This window comes from Cherax quadricarinatus, unplaced genomic scaffold, assembly GCF_038502225.1.
Source record: "Cherax quadricarinatus isolate ZL_2023a unplaced genomic scaffold, ASM3850222v1 Contig65, whole genome shotgun sequence".
In the NCBI taxonomy this organism is placed as follows: Eukaryota; Metazoa; Arthropoda; class Malacostraca; order Decapoda; family Parastacidae; genus Cherax; species Cherax quadricarinatus.
This window is the reverse complement of record NW_027195091.1, coordinates 120,843-139,859: the sequence shown is the minus strand read 5'-3', so window position 1 is coordinate 139,859 and position 19,017 is coordinate 120,843. Positions and strand designations below refer to the sequence as shown.

Here is a 19,017-nt window from a genome sequence, read left to right as displayed (position 1 = left end):
CACACACACACACACACACACACACACACAGGCCTAGTGTCTAATCGACATGTGCCTAGGACAGAATGGTAACTAACACACACACACACACACACATACACACACACACACACACACACACACACACACACACACACACACACACACACACACACACACACACACACACACACACACTCCACCAAAATATAAAATGGATAATTTTCAAAGTCGTAAACTATCGGTAATTAATGTGGGGAAGCGCTAAACCCGTAGTGATAATACTGCGAAATGGGCGATAATTATAACTATTCAAGGAAGGGGAGCGGAGCTCTAGTTATTTGGATCAAGAGCTTTTCACCTGCAATGAGGCAGCCCAACATAGGGAGAGTCATTGGCAGTAAATCCTATTAATATATATAATAGCTTGACTTGATTAAGTTATACTAGGTCAAAGTTTTCTTAATTTAATATGTAATGCTTGTGAAAGTTTAAAACCATGTACTAAGATTAAATAAAAACTTAATTTACTTACATATACTCCCTTCTCCTCCATCAAGATGACCAGTGTTTAACAAATTTGCTGGAACCACCAATCATAATCAGTTACGTTATGTCCCATAATATCTGAGAGTCCCTGCTGCTTATTTCCGTATTGTAATGCCTATTTCTTCAAAGTGCATACACCGAGTGGTGTGTATGGCTTAGTGTGTATACACCGAGATGTATGCATTTATCTGTTTACTAACATATATAGTTTGATCTCAGTATTAGAGAACAGAGTATTGTTGACGCTGCTGACTGCATTTACGGCCTTAATAACCCTTAAGTAAAGGCGACGGGTGATAGATTCCTGACTTATTTTCCAGTAAGCAGGTGACCGTTGTTAAGTGAGGGTGCGTTAGTTTTTGCTCTTGTTCATGAAGAATGGTGGTTCGAGTATTTTTCTCTAATAGAAGTGACGGTAGGAAAAAAATAACGGTTATAAGTGCTTATATATCACAAGATGTACAATATTTATATGCCGTGCCAAATAGGTAAGACTTGCGATTTTGGCTTAAATAGCGACGTCGAATAAGGCGAGCAGGTTAGGTAAGCTTTCTAAGGTTCTTTTGGTACAAAATTCTTAATTTTTACATTAACATAAATAAAAAAAATATGTCTTTAAAGGTGTAAGAGAAAATTTTAGAAAGGACTTAATTTTAAATGAGTTCTTGCTAATTGACCAATTTTACCTATTCGGCACGACATATATATGTCGTGCCGAATAAGGTAAATTTTGTTATATACCACATGAACCGGTTGGTTATTCAACCAGTTCATGTAGTACATAGCAAATTGTTCTTTAATTAGGGCAGCAAGCTTGTATACACAGAGAGGTGTATGTCTGTGCATTATCTATTTTAGTTTTCATTCCCTGTACTAATGATAGATATCCTTGATGGGTGAGCAGGTAACGTACAACATTAGAGAGACACGTGTAGTAAATAGCCTCTCGATACAAATAATTAGGGCAGAGATTTTCACGCGAATTGCCTTTAGTGCATTTCTGAGAGTTCGAAATTGCACCCGCACCTTCACCCCTTCCATCCTTAAAACAGCTACATCACCCCTTCCCTTAACAGTCACACTCTAACCCTCCCTCTCTTAAAAACTGGAGAGTTGGAGAGAAGGGTGGTGTAGCTGTTTGACTCCCCCCCCCCCCCCACACACACACGCACACGCGCGCGCGCCACCACTTTTTCACTTTTTACAGTACAAATAGATTACAAATTGCTTAGTAATTTTTAGACAATGCAATGAATCACCTCATTGCTCCCCCAGTACCAACAATACCACCAGTCCGATGACATTCTTCTTTGCAAATATACAGAGTCTAAAGCCAGCAACGAACAACAAAATACCTTTCATCCGTGGACTGCTTGCAGAGGCAAAGGCAATGTTCGCGGCTTTTACTGAGACCCACATAAAGGATCACTTGGATAACGAAATATGGATCCCAGGTTACAACCTATACAGATGTGACAGAGTGAACAGGCAAAAGGGGGGGGGGGGGTTGGCCTGTACATGCAGAGTCACTTGTTTGCACAGAACTGCTTAATGCCTCAAATGATGTAGTGGAAGTTTTAGCAGTAAAGGTCGAGAACCAAAACCTAGTCATTGTGGTAGTCTACAAGCCTCCGGATGCAACATCCCAGCAATTCCAGGAACAGCTGTTAAAAATTGACCACTGTCTGGAAAATCTTCCAGCTCCTGCACCCAACATCTTGCTCCTGGGGGATTTCAACTTAAGGCACCTAAAATGGAGGAATATAGCAAATAATATTGTTGCAGTAATAACACCAGGAGGCAGCTCTGATGAAAACTCACACTCACACGAGCTTTTAAATCTCTGCACAAAATTCAATTTAAACCAGCAAATAATAGAGCCTACTAGACTGGAGAATACACTAGACCTCATCTTCACTAACAATGATGATTTGATAAGAAATGTCACCATATCAAAAACAATATACTCAGATCACAACATAATTGAGGTTCAGACATGTATGCGCGGAGCCCCAGACCGACATAATGAAATTTAGTCACGAGGGAGCATTCACCAAATTCAACTTCAATAACAAAAACATAAAGTGGGACCAAGTAAACCAAGTCCTAACCGATATAAGCTGGGAAGATATACTAAGCAACACAGTCCCCAACTTATGCCTAGAACAGATTAACTCGGTGGCACTCGATATATGCACAAGGCTTATTCCTCTAAGAAAAAGGAGGAGTAGATGTAAAATAGAAAGAGACAGGCGCTCCCTTTACAGGCGACGGAAAAGAATAAAAGAGCGGCTAAAAGAGGTCAATATATCTGAAATGTGTAGGGAGACACTGGTCAGAGAAATAGCAAACATCGAACTTAAGCTAAAGGAATCTTATAGGAGTCAGGAATCGCGGGAAGATCTAAAAGCCATAAATGAAATCGAAAGAAACCCAAAGTATTTCTTCTCCTATGCCAAATCAAAGTCGAGAACAACGTCCAGTATTGGGCCCTTACTTAAAGAAGATAGGTCCTTCACAGATGACAGCAAGGAAATGAGTAAGCTACTCAAGGCCCAATATGACTCAGTTTTTAGCAAGCCACTAACCAGACTGAGAGTCGAAGATCAAAATGAATTTTTTATGAGAGAGCCACAGAATTTGGTTAACACAAGCCTATCTGATGTTATCCTGACGCCAAATGACTTCGAACAGGCGATAAATGACATGCCCATGCACTCTGCCCCAGGGCCAGACTCATGGAACTCCGTGTTCATCAAGAACTGCGAGAAGCCCCTATCACGAGCCTTTACCATCCTATGGAGAGGGAGCATGGACACGGGGGTCGTCCCACAGTTCCTAAAAACAACAGACATAGCCCCACTCCACAAAGGGGGCAGTAAAGCAACAGCAAAGAACTACAGACCGATAGCACTAACATCCCATATCATAAAAATCTTTGAAAGGGTCCTAAGAAGCAAGATCACCACCCATCTAGAAACACATCAGTTACACAACCCAGGGCAACATGGGTTTAGAACAGGTCGCTCCTGTCTGTCTCAACTATTGGATCACTACGACAAGGTCCTTGATGCACTATTAGACAAAAAGAATGCAGATGTAATATATACAGACTTTGCAAAAGCCTTCGACAAGTGTGACCATGGTGTAATAGCGCACAAAATGCGTGCTAAAGGAATAACAGGAAAAGTCGGTCGATGGATCTATAATTTCCTCACTAACAGAACACAAAGAGTAGTAGTCAACAGAGTAAAGTCCGAGGCAGCCACGGTGAAAAGCTCTGTTCCACAAGGCACAGTACTCGCTCCCATCTTGCTCCTCATCCTCATATCTGACATAGACAAGGATGTCAGCCACAGCACCGTGTCTTCCTTTGCAGATGACACCCGAATCTGCATGACAGTGTCTTCCATTGCAGACACTGCAAGGCTCCAGGCGGACATCAACCAAATCTTTCAGTGGGCTGCAGAAAACAATATGAAGTTCAACGATGAGAAATTTCAATTACTCAGATATGGTAAACACGAGGAAATTAAATCTTCATCAGAGTACAAAACAAATTCTGGCCACAAAATAGAGCGTAACACCAACGTCAAAGACCTAGGAGTGATCATGTCGGAGGATCTCACCTTCAAGGACCATAACATTGTATCAATCGCATCTGCTAGAAAAATGACAGGATGGATAATGAGAACCTTCAAAACTAGGGATGCCAAGCCCATGATGACACTCGTCAGGTCACTTGTTCTATCTAGGCTGGAATATTGCTGCACACTAACAGCACCTTTCAAGGCAGGTGAAATTGCTGACCTAGAAAATGTACAGAGAACCTTCACGGCGCGCATAACGGAGATAAAACACCTCAATTACTGGGAGCGCTTGAGGTTCCTGAACCTGTATTCCCTGAAACGCAGGCGGGAGAGATACATGATTATATACACCTGGAAAATCCTAGAGGGAGTAGTACCGAACTTGCACACGAAAATCACTCACTACGAAAGCAAAAGACTTGGCAGACGATGCAACATCCCCCAATGAAAAGCAGGGGTGTCACTAGCACCTTAAGAGACCATACAATTAGTGTCAGGGGCCCGAGTCTGTTCAACTGCCTCCCAGCATACATAAGGGGGATTACCAACAGACCCCTGGCAGTCTTCAAGCTGGCACTGGACAAGCACCTAAAGTCGGTTCCTGACCAGCCGGGCTGTGGCTCGTACGTTGGTTTGCGTGCAGCCAGCAGTAACAGCCTGTTGATCAGGCTCTGATCCACCAGGAGGCCTGGTCACAGACCGGGCCGCGGGGGCGTTGACCCCCGGAACTCTCTCCAGGTAAACTCCCAGTGCAAAGTAAGCAAGCATAATTCATCTCAAGTTGAAGTTTGAGTTAGTACAACTTACAAATGACTTTTGCAAGAAGTGCAAATTAATACATTAGAATCTTTAGGGTAAATTTAAAATAATGGGGGTTTAATACCTTTCATGCTTGTTAGCACAACTAGACATTATGTTTCAAGTGTTTTATGATATACCCAGTATGTTAACACATATTTGTACAATTGTAGGTACTTCTCGCTGCATAGCCCTTGTGGCTTAGCGCTTCTTTTTGATTATAATAATGTAGGTACTTCACTCTAAGTGAAAAGCCACGTCAGTCGTAAATCGTTGCACACAGACGGGTGTATATTTTCAGCACGTTGTACCTGTATGACAGTTCACTAATGTTTATTACACTAAAATGTACAGGTTTCATCTGATGTATAAAATGTGCTGAATACACTCTTGTGTTTTCCAGATTTTTTACCCCTCAAAGTTGTTGCAGACGTGACTACTATCTGTTTTCTCTGATAATTTTCACAGGCATCACCTTAGTTTATCACTAAGAGGCGATAATACTTTAAATGTGACTCACAGTTGGACTTATAATAATAATTAATAATAATAATAATAATTATACAAGTATACAGGCCTAGCTGACATCGATGACATATTACTATATAGAGAGCCGTCCCTTGTTATGCAGAGCATTTCGGGCAAATTAGGTCAATTTAGTCTCAGGATGCGACCCACACCAGTCGACCAACACCCAGCTACCTATTTTACTGATAGGTGAACATGAACCACAGGTGTCTTAAAGAAACGTCCTAATGATTCCAGCCATACCGGGAATCGACCCCCGGACCTCAGTGTATGAGCTGAATGCGCTAGCAATCGAGCTACGAGACAAACAGTAGCTCTATAATACACCGTATTGTTTTTGTGTTGAAAACAAATTGACTAAATTATCTAAAGTAATTTATAAACACCACTCAGTTCTAAACATACGTATTATATTATCAGATGTAATCAACATGGTCCACCCTGAAATTAATGACGTCACATGAAAACTATAGTTCGTTATGTAGATTTAACTTAAGATAAAATAAAATCACACAATGTAACACTTGTGTAGTCCTGTAGAAATATGTGCCAGCTGACGCTATTAAAGCTTGGTAACAAATTAAACTGAGGCAGCACTTTGGACGCGGGTACTTCCACCACTCGGTTATTGAATACAAATGTTTACCCGTAAAGTAGATAATCATTTTCTCTGACGCATATTTATAAGCTTCGTTTTCTTTCCTCTCAACATTGTTGGTGTTGGGTAACTCTTCCAACCAAGCCTTTACCGTTTCTCCGTTTCCTCCTCTACCTACACCCAGCCTCCGTTTCCTTCTCTACCTACACCCAGCCTCCGTTTCCTCCTCTACCTACACCCAGCCTCCGTTTCCTTCTCTACCTACACCCAGCCTCCGTTTCCTCCTCTACCTACACCCAGCCTCCGTTTCCTCCTCTACCTACACCCAGCCTCCGTTTCCTCCTCTACCTACACCCAGCCTCCGTTTCCTCCTCTACCTACACCCAGCCTCCGTTTCCTCCTCTACCTACACCCAGCCTCCGTTTCCTCCTCTACCTACACCCAGCCTCCGTTTCCTCCTCTACCTACACCCAGCCTCCGTTTCCTCCTCTACCTACACCCAGCCTCCGTTTCCTCCTCTACCTACACCCAGCCTCCGTTTCCTCCTCTACCTACACCCAGCCTCCGTTTCCTCCTCTACCTACACCCAGCCTCCGTTTCCTCCTCTACCTACACCCAGCCTCCGTTTCCTCCTCTACCTACACCCAGCCTCCGTTTCCTCCTCTACCTACACCCAGCCTCCGTTTCCTCCTCTACCTACACCCAGCCTCCGTTTCCTCTACCTACACCCAGCCTCCGTTTCCTCCTCTACCTACACCCAGCCTCCGTTTCCTCCTCTACCTACACCCAGCCTCCGTTTCCTCATCTACCTACACCCAGCCTCCGTTTCCTCCTCTACCTACACCCAGCCTCCGTTTCCTCTACCTACACCCAGCCTCCGTTTCCTCCTCTACCTACACCCAGCCTCCGTTTCCTCCTCTACCTACACCCAGCCTCCGTTTCCTCCTCTACCTACACCCAGCCTCCGTTTCCTCCTCTACCTACACCCAGCCTCCGTTTCCTCCTCTACCTACACCCAGCCTCCGTTTCCTCCTCTACCTACACCCAGCCTCCGTTTCCTCCTCTACCTACACCCAGCCTCCGTTTCCTCATCTACCTACACCCAGCCTCCGTTTCCTTCTCTGCTTAAACCCAGCCTCCGTTTCCTTCTCTGCCTACACCCAGCCTCCGTTTCCTCATCTACCTACACCCAGCCTCCGTTTCCTCATCTACATACACCCAGCCTCCGTTTCCACCTCTACATACACCAGCCTCCGTTTCCTCCTCTAGCCTCCGTTTCCTCCTCTACCTACACCCAGCCTCCGTTTCCTCCTCTACCTACACCCAGCCTCCGTTTCCTCCTCTACCTACACCCAGCCTCCGTTTCCTCCTCTACCTACACCCAGCCTCCGTTTCCTCCTCTACCTACACCCAGCCTCCGTTTCCTCATCTACCTACACCCAGCCTCCGTTTCCTCATCTACCTACACCCAGCCTCCGTTTCCTCCTCTACCTACACCCAGCCTCCGTTTCCTCATCTACCTACACCCAGCCTCCGTTTCCTCATCTACCTACACCAGCCTCCGTTTCCTCCTCTACCTACACCCAGCCTCCGTTTCCTCATCTACCTACACCCAGCCTCCGTTTCCTTCTCTGCTTAAACCCAGCCTCCGTTTCCTTCTCTGCCTACACCCAGCCTCCGTTTCCTCATCTACCTACACCCAGCCTCCGTTTCCTCCTCTACCTACACCCAGCCTCCGTTTCCTCCTCTACCTACACCCAGCCTCCGTTTCCTCATCTACCTACACCCAGCCTCCGTTTCCTCCTCTACCTACACCCAGCCTCCGTTTCCTCCTCTACCTACACCCAGCCTCCGTTTCCTCCTCTACCTACACCCAGCCTCCGTTTCCTCTTCTACCTACACCCAGCCTCCGTTTCCTCCTCTACCTACACCCAGCCTCCGTTTCCTCCTCTACCTACACCCAGCCTCCGTTTCCTCCTCTACCTACACCCAGCCTCCGTTTCCTTCTCTGCTTAAACCCAGCCTCCGTTTCCTGCTCTGCTTACACCCAGCCTCCGTTTCCTTCTCTGCTTACACCCAGCCTCCGTTTTTTTCTCTTACAGCCTCCATCCACATCTTCCTCCCCCATCTCCCATGATCTCTCCAGCCACACTCCCCTTCCCGTCCTGTCTCCACCCACACCACCTTCCCTCCATCTATATCCACACCTCAGACCATACCTCCACCTTTCCTCCCCGTTTCCAGTGTGACTTTGTAAATGGTCCAAGTCGGACCGAAACGTCGTCGTAAGCTCCTCTCTTCTAAGTGCGGGTTATTTGTGAATCGTTCCAGTCACGGTATTGTGCCTTTTTTTATTTCCAAATTAAGCTTATTTAGGTACAAGTACATATAAGTAGTTTCACAAATTTAGACGATTACAGTTATATAGTAACATGTGTAAATTACTTACAATAACTCAGGAAAAAGTCAGACGAAGCGACTTATTTTCGTTGGGATCTTTATGATGTCTTATTGTTTAAAGATTAGTTATAAGATACCTTCGCCCATACTACCATTCCTCCCTGCCCCCCCACCCACTACAAGCAGTGGGTGAGAGCACCCAGGGCCAGATTAAGAAGTCTCCGGGCCCTAGGCTATTCAGATTGGCGGGGCCCCTTTGAGTTACAGGTAAGCGAAGCGACCCCTTCCAGCTTGGGGGGGGGGGTCGGTGTGAGCCTGTTTAAGGTCTAAATACATTCTGGCTATTTAGATTAAATTTAATAGGGAAAGTACATCAAGACAACCAAAACCATTTACCAACAGCCATTATAACTATCTTGTTAAATCATGCATTTTAAAGAGAATAAACTCAAGACAGCATAGTATTACTAGATTAGGCTATTAAAGTAGTGACATCATGTACCTATTATATTCAGCATAACCACTACAGCACTATTATTCCCTTTATAAATCACTGACCATTATTGTTATCATTGCATCATGCAAGACTATCAAATCATATAAACTCAAGAAAGTAAAGAATTGTTTATATTCACAGGTACTTCTTAAATAAACTTTTTTCTGGATTTCATATTGGCAAAATCATCAATTATATTCTGAAAATCAATATTTCTTGTTAGATCAGACTCAATGGTCAACAAGGCTAGGTTACACAATTTGTCTTGGCTCACTGTTGAACGGAGCTGGTTTTTCACTCTTTTCAAAACAGAAAATGAACGTTCTCCTTCACAGTTAGTAGCTGGAAGTGTTAGGTAAAGGCCCTTGTAGCCCCCTTTCCTCTGGCTGCGCATCTAAAAATTCAAAACGTTACCAGAAAGGAGTCATATACAGAACTTTTACCATAGGTTAGTGATTTGGGCTACGAATATTTTACTAATTCATCCTCCTTGATCTCCAATTTACTTAAACAGAAATCATACCAAGTCCAAGAACAATGCACAATGGTATTTATATTACCATTTTCATAACTAAACTAATCATTATGTTTTGCATGATATATAGCCTACCACCATAGATAAGGGCATGAGAATTAAAGAATGCAGGGACAATTTTCAGTTTCACCCAACCAACGATTTTCTGATGTGGCTTATGTGTTTCTGGGGAAATATGTAGTAAATTAATTGATGAAGATTGAGACACTTATGCAGCATATGGGAATCTTTATTCAGGAAACGTTTCGCCACACAGTGGCTTCATCAGTCCAATACAAAGAGGAAGGCGTAAGGAGAGGAGGAGAATGAGGTAATCAGTCCCTCAACCTGGAGTCGATGTGTTCAGTCCATCAATCTTGTAGAATGTGTCTCAATCTTCAACTTGTCGGTTTTTCAAACCATTCATCACAAATTAATTGATGTTCTACATCACTTCCGTCGCAACTTGAAAACTAAGCATTTGCGACGGAAGTGATGTAGAACATCAATCAATTGAGATCTGTTATTGAAATGATAGACTTAAAGACAGGACAAAGTGCTTTTAAAACCTACAAACTGAAGTCAGTTTGCGTTTTTAGGTTTTCCTTATAGTATTTTTACCAAAAATGCGTCTTTACTGGTCCATGCGTCTTTACTGGTCAAGTAACCCTATCAGGTACCTCCCTTAACATTTAGAGGCGAAAACAAACATTTATCCATACACATCACGAAAGCAAAAGACTTGGCAGACGATGCAACATCCCCCCAATGAAAAGCAGGGGTGTCACTAGCACGTTAAGAGACCATACAATAAGTGTCAGGGGCCCGAGACTGTTCAACTGCCTCCCAGCACACATAAGGGGGATTACCAACAGACCCCTGGCAGTCTTCAAGCTGGCGCTGGACAAGCACCTAAAGTCAGTTCCTGATCAGCCGGGCTGTGGCTCGTACGTTGGTTTGCGTGCAGCCAGCAGCAACAGCCTGGTTGATCAGGGGCTGATCCACCAGGAGGCCTGGTCACAGACCGGGCCGCGGGGGCGTTGACCCCCGAAACTCTCTCCAGGTAAACTCCAGGTAATCAATGTCTGTCAACAACACTTCAGTTAATTTGTCACAGTACAAGTCTAGATAACGTGTAATTACTACAGGAAATTGGAGAGGAATCTCCCATACTCACCCATTAGCGGGAAAACACAGCTGTTCTGATGTAAACAAAGGCGTGTTGAGTGTTGCCATCTATGGTTAGGTTTATTTATTTTTATTTTATTTTATTTCATTATTTATTTTTGTTTTGATTAATTTTTAAAAATCAATTTTACTCTCCAAACACTTTAACTTTTTAGGTAGGGATCCCTTTGCACTTGCACCATGTGCACAGTCTTGGATGAGCCCCTGAACCCCTTGGACCACGGGGCCCCCAAATGCGCGGGGCCCTAGGCAAATGCCTAGTTTGCCTATGCGGTAATCCGGCCCTGAGAGCACCCTCTCACAACACATGAACTTGTCTTGTTTCCATAGTTTTTTTTATACTGTAGTGCAGCTAATATACGAGAGATAATGCTGATGCCAAAAACTCACTTTATTTTAAAACCTGTTTTCTCCCTTCAAGGGTAAACGCCTATCAAAACAAAAAAAAATCTTGTAATTTAGAATCTACTTTCTAGTTTTTTTTTTTTAAGATTGGTCGTGCTGCTTTTTAGTTATTTTTCTTAAAAAATGACCTAAAATTCACCGTGAGGTCTGTGAGGGCGTTTTTAAGTACCATTAGCACATGTACTAAAAACGTTTGGAGTCTGATATTTTAGGATTGTGACTATGTCCACTTGGGTAGCTGGCTGCAATAATGTTTTTCTTTGGAGATATAGACAGCTGAATTTAAGATTCAATTTTACGCGACAGATTTTTTTTTTTCCTATTTCGGCTTCACACTATGAAAAAAAAGTAAAAACATATAAGTTTTAGGATTATGATTTTTGAACTCGGCTCCAAAAGTTGTATAGGAATGTCTACGTCACAACTTTTGCTCTTGTAGATCTGCCACAGCAATAACCTGGACATTGCTGATTGTGTGGTGTGAGTTGGTGAAATTTTCACCTGCCTCCACTCTGAAGACCATAACATTACTATTGTACATCATGAATTAAATCTTTCTCAAAGTTAGTATGACATAAATGCCAACCTTCATGTAAAATTTTATCGAAATTGGAGATGGTCAGGTGGGGACCCCTGGTCCACTTACATGGAATGACCCATCATCGGCAAGTGGATGAGTAAGACTCATATGTAATGGTTGGGTATCTTTATTGTTGGTATCGCCTACGCAATGGGTTTCTTCAGTAGAATATTAGCGACAGCAGTGGAGAGGTAAAGATGAGTTAATTAGTCCCTCGGCCCCCTCACTTCTGCTGCTGTCTCCAGTATGAAGTCGCCCATATATTCGACCGAAGAAGCTTATTATGTAGGAGAAACACTTGGACAGTAAACATGTTCAACTGGTGCTCGTGTCTTACTCTTCTATTTACCGGCATTGTGTACCATTAATATAATGCTACTTTTTAAGTAAAAGGACACGGGTGCAACTAATGCGACATTTTATTATGGCAACGTTTCGCTCTCGGGAGTTTTGGAGAGCGAAACGTTGCCACAATAAAACTTCGCATCAGTTGTACTTGTGTCCTTTTGTACTTTTGCATATTGTTGGTAATTCTACCAACATTAATGCAATAATGTTACTTAAATAACAAAAAAAGGCACAATACCGTGGCCAGAGCGATACGACGTTTCGGTCCAAATCGGACCGAAACATCGTCGTAAGCTCCTCTCTTCTATGTGCGGGTTGTAATAAAGTTGGTATAATTACCGACAATATGTAAAGTAAAAGGACACAAGTGCACTTGTGTTCTTTTACTTTACATATGTGCGGGTTATTTGTGTGTTGTTCCAGTCACGGTATTGTGCCTTTTTTTTATTTATTTATTTATTTATTTATTTATTTATTTATTGGAGTATATGATTATCATAGTGTCTGACCTTACTGAAGTGTTTGTCATACTCTGTGAGACACAGGCGATCGTCCCTGCGTTTGCGCTACTCTTCACTTTCATCATTTACAGGAATCAAGTGGATCACTCTGGCTATTGTGAAACTCGGACTCCATGCTCAGGTCTGGACAGTGTCTTCAGCTCTCAACCAACGTGAGTACATCAGATTGTTGTGTACGTTTCTTGTTTATCCTTTTTTTTTCTTTACACATGTAGTGTGTGTGCATCTCCGTATACTGTCTTCTCCCCACATCACCAAACAGAAAACTAGTCGATAAATTAGACACATGTGCAACACTTGAGTATCCTTATGGAGGAAACTTTTCGCCACGCACTGGCTTCATCAGTCCATACAAAGAATGGCGAAGAACGGAAGGAGTTTGAGGTAATCAGTCCCTCAGCCTGGAGTTGATGTAACCAGTCCATCACTCTTGAAATAAATACAGCATGTATTAATGTTGGTAGAATTACCGACAATATGTTAGGTAAAAGTGCACAAGTGCAAATAATGTGACACAAAATATCACATTAGTTGCACTTGTGTCCTTTTACCTGAGAATACAGCATATGCACAAAGCGGCTTATATATTATAGACAGGTGAGGTGAAGCAGCCGTAGGTGGTATCACATTTGACAAATCCAAATGGGCAAGTAGGTCATTCCTAAAGGTTAGGCAAGTGAAGAACCCAAGATGTTGCTGTGTCTGACAGAAATGTAGATACATGGTATGGACTGATGTAGCCACTGTGTGGTGAAACGTTTCCTCAATAAAGATACCCAGGTGTTGCACATGTCTAAATTATCAACTTGTCGATTATCTAAACAATTTATCTAGAAAACTAGTCCGTGACTGCATATTCAGATAGATTACCCCTAAAGGCACCATATTTTTGGATCCACTTCCCTTTCTAGAAGACGACCCTAACTCGACTATCACCAACCCTTCCGAACATGGGTCTTAAGGTTACGTAGTTCCCACGTAGTCTTAAAATCAGGCCAATAGATCACTGGCTGTATTTGAGGTACCTGGACAGGCACCTAAAATTAATTCCTGACCAGCCGGGCTGTGGTTCGTACGTCGGTTTGCGTGCGGCCAGCAGTAACAGCCTGGTTGATCAGATCCTGTTCCACCGAAATGCCTGGTCATGGACCGGGCCGCGGGAGCGTTGACCCTCGGAACACACTCCAGGTTTACTCCAGGTATACCCAGTGGTAAAATTCGTTGAGTCAGAGAATCCTGACGTGCTACTCTTGATCAGCACCTGCCTTTGGACTATAAGCAAATCAAACACTGTGGCTACACAACAGTACTCTTCGGATCCGGATGTCGATGTTGCCATTTTGTTAAAATGATTTCCCTATCTTTCCTTTACTCATTCATAGCCTTGCAGTCAAATTATTCACATTCCATGGACGCATCACTATATACACGTTCTTACATGCGTGTCAACGTATACAACCTCTCTCAACACCGACATTACCGTCTTCCTTCTAGCTGACATGACTGCCAGCACAGCCCAACGCCATAGCAGAAACAGTTAACTCGGTACCAAACTGTTTCAGCTAATCAATCACACACACAAAAGACTAATTCACCTGGGCGCGCACTTCAACGCCTTCTATGAACATAAACACTCGGAAGACCCATCATCATCAGCCACCAAACCCAGCACTCGATTAGTATGGTGATACCGACACGTATGCAGAATTCAAAACATTTGTGGAAACTTTTCGCCAGAAGTGGCTTCTGAATTCAGTACTACTGTAATCTAACTCAGCCATAAACTAACCTAAGTACGAGTATATATTTTTTTTGTCTGATTTTGCTTTTACTGAGTGCGTTTCTTTTTTTTTTTTTTTTGTCCTAGGAAGTTTTTGTCTTGGGAAGGAACGACAGTATTTCTATTCAGGGTACCTAGTCGTTGGGCTATTTCCCTAGCTGCTGCTGCTGTTTGTGTTGCTGCTGCTGCTGATGTTGCTGTTGTTGATGCTGCGGATATTTATACTGCTTCATTTATTGTTTCTGGTACTGTAATAATAATACTAATCATTTCCATAATATGCTTACAAATGATAAAGGGGGTTACCCACCACCCTATGATGCCAGTAATGGCCAGAAAGACAAGAGTAAAACGAAACCTTTTTGTTTCGACGTTACACCTATGAGGTTTTTTAGAGCCTAGTGGTAAAAAAAGGTTTTCTTTACGCTCCCCCATCCTGTTCCTCATCATCATATCTAACATAGACAGAGATGTAAGCCACAGCACCGTGGCTTCCTTTGCGGATGACCTTTCAATTTGCATGACAGTATCCTCCATCGAAGTCAAGCGGACATGAACCAAATCTTTAAATGGGCGGCAGAAAACAATATGAAGTTTAATGAAGAGAAATTTCGATTACTCCGATATGGAAAACTTGAAATTTAAACTGTATCGGAGTATAAAACAAATTCCAGTCACACAATAGAGCAGAAAACTAATGTGAAGGACCTGGGAGTGATAATGTCAGAAGATCTCGCTTTCGAAGGTCACAATACTTTGTCACATCTAGAAAAAATGATAGGATAGATAATGAGAACCTTCAAAACTAGGGACGCAAAGCCCATGATTCTTTTCAAATCGCTGGTTCTCTCTAGGCTGGAATATTGCTGAATACTAACAGTGCCTTTCAAGGCAGGTGAAATTGCTGACCTAGAGAATGTAGAGAGAATATTCACGGCATACATACGTACGATGAAACGCCTAAATTACTGGGAACGGTTACGTTCCTTGACTTGTATTCTCTGGAACGCAGGCGAGAGATGCGTGATAATATACACTCGGAAATTTGTAGAAGGATTAGTAACAAATTTGCACACGAAAATTACTCCCTACAAAAGCAACTTTCTCGGCAGGCGGTGCAACATACCACATAAGAAAAGCAGGGGAGCCACGAGTACGTTAAGAAAACACAGTAAGTGTCAGGGGCCCTAGACTGTTCAACTGACTGCCTCCCAGCATACATAAAGGGGATTACCAATAAATCCCTGACTGTCTTTAAGAAGGCGCTGGATAGGCACCTAAAGTCAGTACCTGACCAGCCGGCCTGTGGTTCGTACGTCGGTTTACGTGCGGCCAACAGTAACAGTCTGGTTGATCAGGCCCTGGTCTACCATGAGGCCTGGTCACAGACCGGGCCGCGGGGGCGTTCACCCCCGAAACCTCCATGTATACTACTCGGTATTTGAGAATATCTAATACTTTAAAATGTCTCCATTACTATTCGGTATGACAGTATGTTATTTTATCTTAACACGTTAAAAGTAACATTTCTGTGTACCTGCTTCAGTGTAATTTAAATTGAAGGTTGGTGGAAGGTGTTGGATACCAAGACTGGTTTTGGAAACAGAACCAAAAATGAATAAAAATCAATACTGTGGCTGGAATAATTCACCCGAAGCAAGTCCACTTAGGAGAGGAACTTAAAACGATGTTTCGCTCCTTCCTGGACCATTATCAAGTCTCCGTGCTCCGAGGAGAGAGAGAATAAGAGTACCTCGCAGGTCAGTAGTATCGCATTCAGCGGAAAGGACATTAGGAAGGGCAAGCCTGCTAACATCTTCTATCCCAGTTACATATCAGTAATTAGGTTCCTGATAGTTGATACCCGAAGAATGTTTTCAGAGCTCAACGCCCCCGCGGTCTGGGCCCAGACTAGGCCTAGTGGATCAAGGCCTCAACAACTAGTCTGTTACTGCTTGCCTCACTCGGTCCAAAATACGAACCACATCGCGGCTGATTAGGAAATGACTCGAGGAATTTACGAAGTTCCCACTGAAAGACATTCAGAGGTCTATTGGTAATCCTCCATTTTGTATGATGGGATGCTGCTGAAAAGCCTTGGACTCTTACACTTATTGTTATCTCTCATTGTACTCTTGGCATCCCTGCTTCTCGTTGGGGGTATTTTCCAGCGACTTTTACGTTTCTTGCTTTTTCTTATTTTTTTTCATATTTTTTTTCTCGCCTGTGCTCCAAGGAGTACAGTAAACATTCCCAGTAATTTTGATGTTTAGATGAGTTTATACGAGCTGTGTAGGTTTTATGTACATTTTCCAATTCTACAATTTCGCCTGCTGTGAAAGGGGCCATAAGTATAAAGCAGTATTCCAGCCTGAAGAGTATCAATATCACTTTGGCATTTCGTTTTGAAAGTTCTAGCTATCCAACCTATCATTTACCTTGCATCTGTAATAATATTCTTATATTCTTCGAACGTGGAAGTTTTTGACATTAACATTATCACTCCCAGGTATCCCAAATTTGACTTGGGCTCGATTGAGTGATTTGAGTGTGTCTTGATTTTATTTCCTTCATCCTTCCGTAACCGAAATTTGTCCTCATTGGACATTATAGTGTTGTCATTGGTCCACTGGAAGGCTCATTGTCTTCATTGGATGGTGCTATGATTTGTGTGTGTCCATGTCAGATACGCAAATGGGAAATGGAGCGAGTATTGTAGCCGTCCCTTGTATCGGTCCTCTTTGGGTTCTCGCTGTTAGGAAGCTAAATATCAATTTACTCACATTTTCAGTTATTCAATTTATGAGCATTTTGTGCGCAGTTACGATGTGGTCGCACTTGTCGAAGGCTTTTTCAGTCAGTATACATCTGCATTTTGTTTGTATTCTGTTAGATCCAGGACCGTGTAATAGTTCATCAATTGCGAGAGGCTGGAGTGACCTGTTCTGAATCCACGCTGACCTGGGATGTGCAACAATTGCAATTCTGTAGTTGGCAATCTTGCTTCTTAAGAACCTTTCAAAAATATGGAACGTCAGCGCCATCAATCAACAATTTTTGCAACTGTTTTATTGCCACTTTAATGGAGAGGAGCTATATCAGTGTTTAACGACTGTGGGATGACTCGTGTCCAGGCTGTCTACATAAATTATTTAAGGCAGTTTCTTGCAGTTATTGATTAATATAGTTTCACAGGTCTGAGCCTATGGCGGAGTGTATGGGCATGTAGTCAATTGCTTCTTTGAAGTCAGCTGGCGTTAGGGTTATAATCAGAGATTATGGAGAGGCCTGTAGTAATTTGTTTCGTTCATGAATACATTGGATTGTCAGTCTTGAAGCTGGGTTATGGCTCGCAGAATACAGTCATATTGGATTCATTTCTTTGTTATCAGTGTATGTTCCATCTTTAATCAAAATTCCGATACTAGAAGGGTGGAGTCAGTAAGGGAAGCTGCAGGTGTGACTGAATTATATTTTGTCAATTTAAATCTAGTTATACTCCTGATCTTGTCAACAACCTATACCAGACTCTAGTGCAATTGCAAGTACCATTTCAATTTGTATTTTTATATTATAAGTTTGTATTATAATTCCTTCTCTAAGATTGTTTTCATATCTTAGTGACTCTATTGTGTGTGCAATTAGTGTATTTTTCAATTAAATTATTGTTCAAGGCCCTTAACTATCTTTTGCTAACGAGTACCAACTACCTCATATATTTTTTTTTCTACTTTTTTTTATTCTTTTGCTACCTTAACTTGCATATTTTATATTGTCAATTTAAATCTAGTTATACTCTTATTCTTGTAAACAACTTATATAACACCTTAGTGCAATTACAATTGAGAGTCTTGTGCCTTTTTTATATTATTAGATTAAACTCAGTTGTACTATAGTCAATACCAAATTCATTATATTAGACCATATTGCAATTACTAGTGAGAGACTGGTGCTATTTTTAATTTGTATTGTTATATTATTAGATTAAATCTAGTTGTACTATAGCTCATTCTAGCTCAAAACATAGACTCCACAAAAGTCATTATATTAGACCTTAGTGCAGTTATTTGATTACCACTTTATTGTTCACCACAACTTATATTAGTCCCTTTTATATTATAATTTTATATTATAATTCTAACTTTAAAGAATTACCTTTAAAGTACTACCTACTATCATATTCCCAAGCTCCATTATTTGATCATCACTTTATTTGTTCACCACAAATTATTTTAGTCCTTTTTATATTGTCTCCTTTATTTTAGCTTTAAAAAAACTACCTTAGCTCATTATTTTTACATTTGTTAAATAATTCAGGTGCTATTTTTTTTTTTAGCTTTAGAATATTTACTTTATTTTTTACTTAATTCTAACTATAGATTCACTACAAATCTTATGATTACAAGCATTGATCCTGATACCAACCTCTTATTTAATGACTTAAATGATTCAAACAGTTACTGTAACTACTACACAGCAGAACAATCAAAGGCACTTCTCAGAGCTAACAACAACATAACTATCTTTAACTACAATATCAGATCTTTAAGCAAGCATTACGATGACCTCCTAGCATTACTAAATTCCTTGCATGCCAATATGTCCATCATTACACTAACTGAAACCTGGCTAAAGCCTGATACTACAGATGTCTATGCCATTCCTGGTTACACAGCCATACACAACTGTAGGCCAGACCAACAAGGGGGTGGCACTGCTATATACTACTCAGACCAACTAGAA

The 19,017-nt window shown here is 42.0% G+C and overlaps 1 protein-coding gene across 1 annotated transcript in view; it reads left to right on the top strand.

Moving 5' to 3' along the window:
* The first annotated feature begins 860 nt into the window (after positions 1-860).
* The window catches only part of LOC128684811 (EF-hand domain-containing family member C2-like), a 130,662-nt gene continuing 112,505 nt past the window's right edge, over positions 861-19,017 (top strand). The window contains exons 1-2 of the mRNA XM_070079975.1: positions 861-1,071; positions 12,566-12,646. Of these exons, the coding sequence (XP_069936076.1) occupies positions 12,608-12,646 (39 nt within the window). The 5' untranslated portion in view covers positions 861-1,071; positions 12,566-12,607. The remainder of the gene's footprint in view (positions 1,072-12,565; positions 12,647-19,017) is intronic.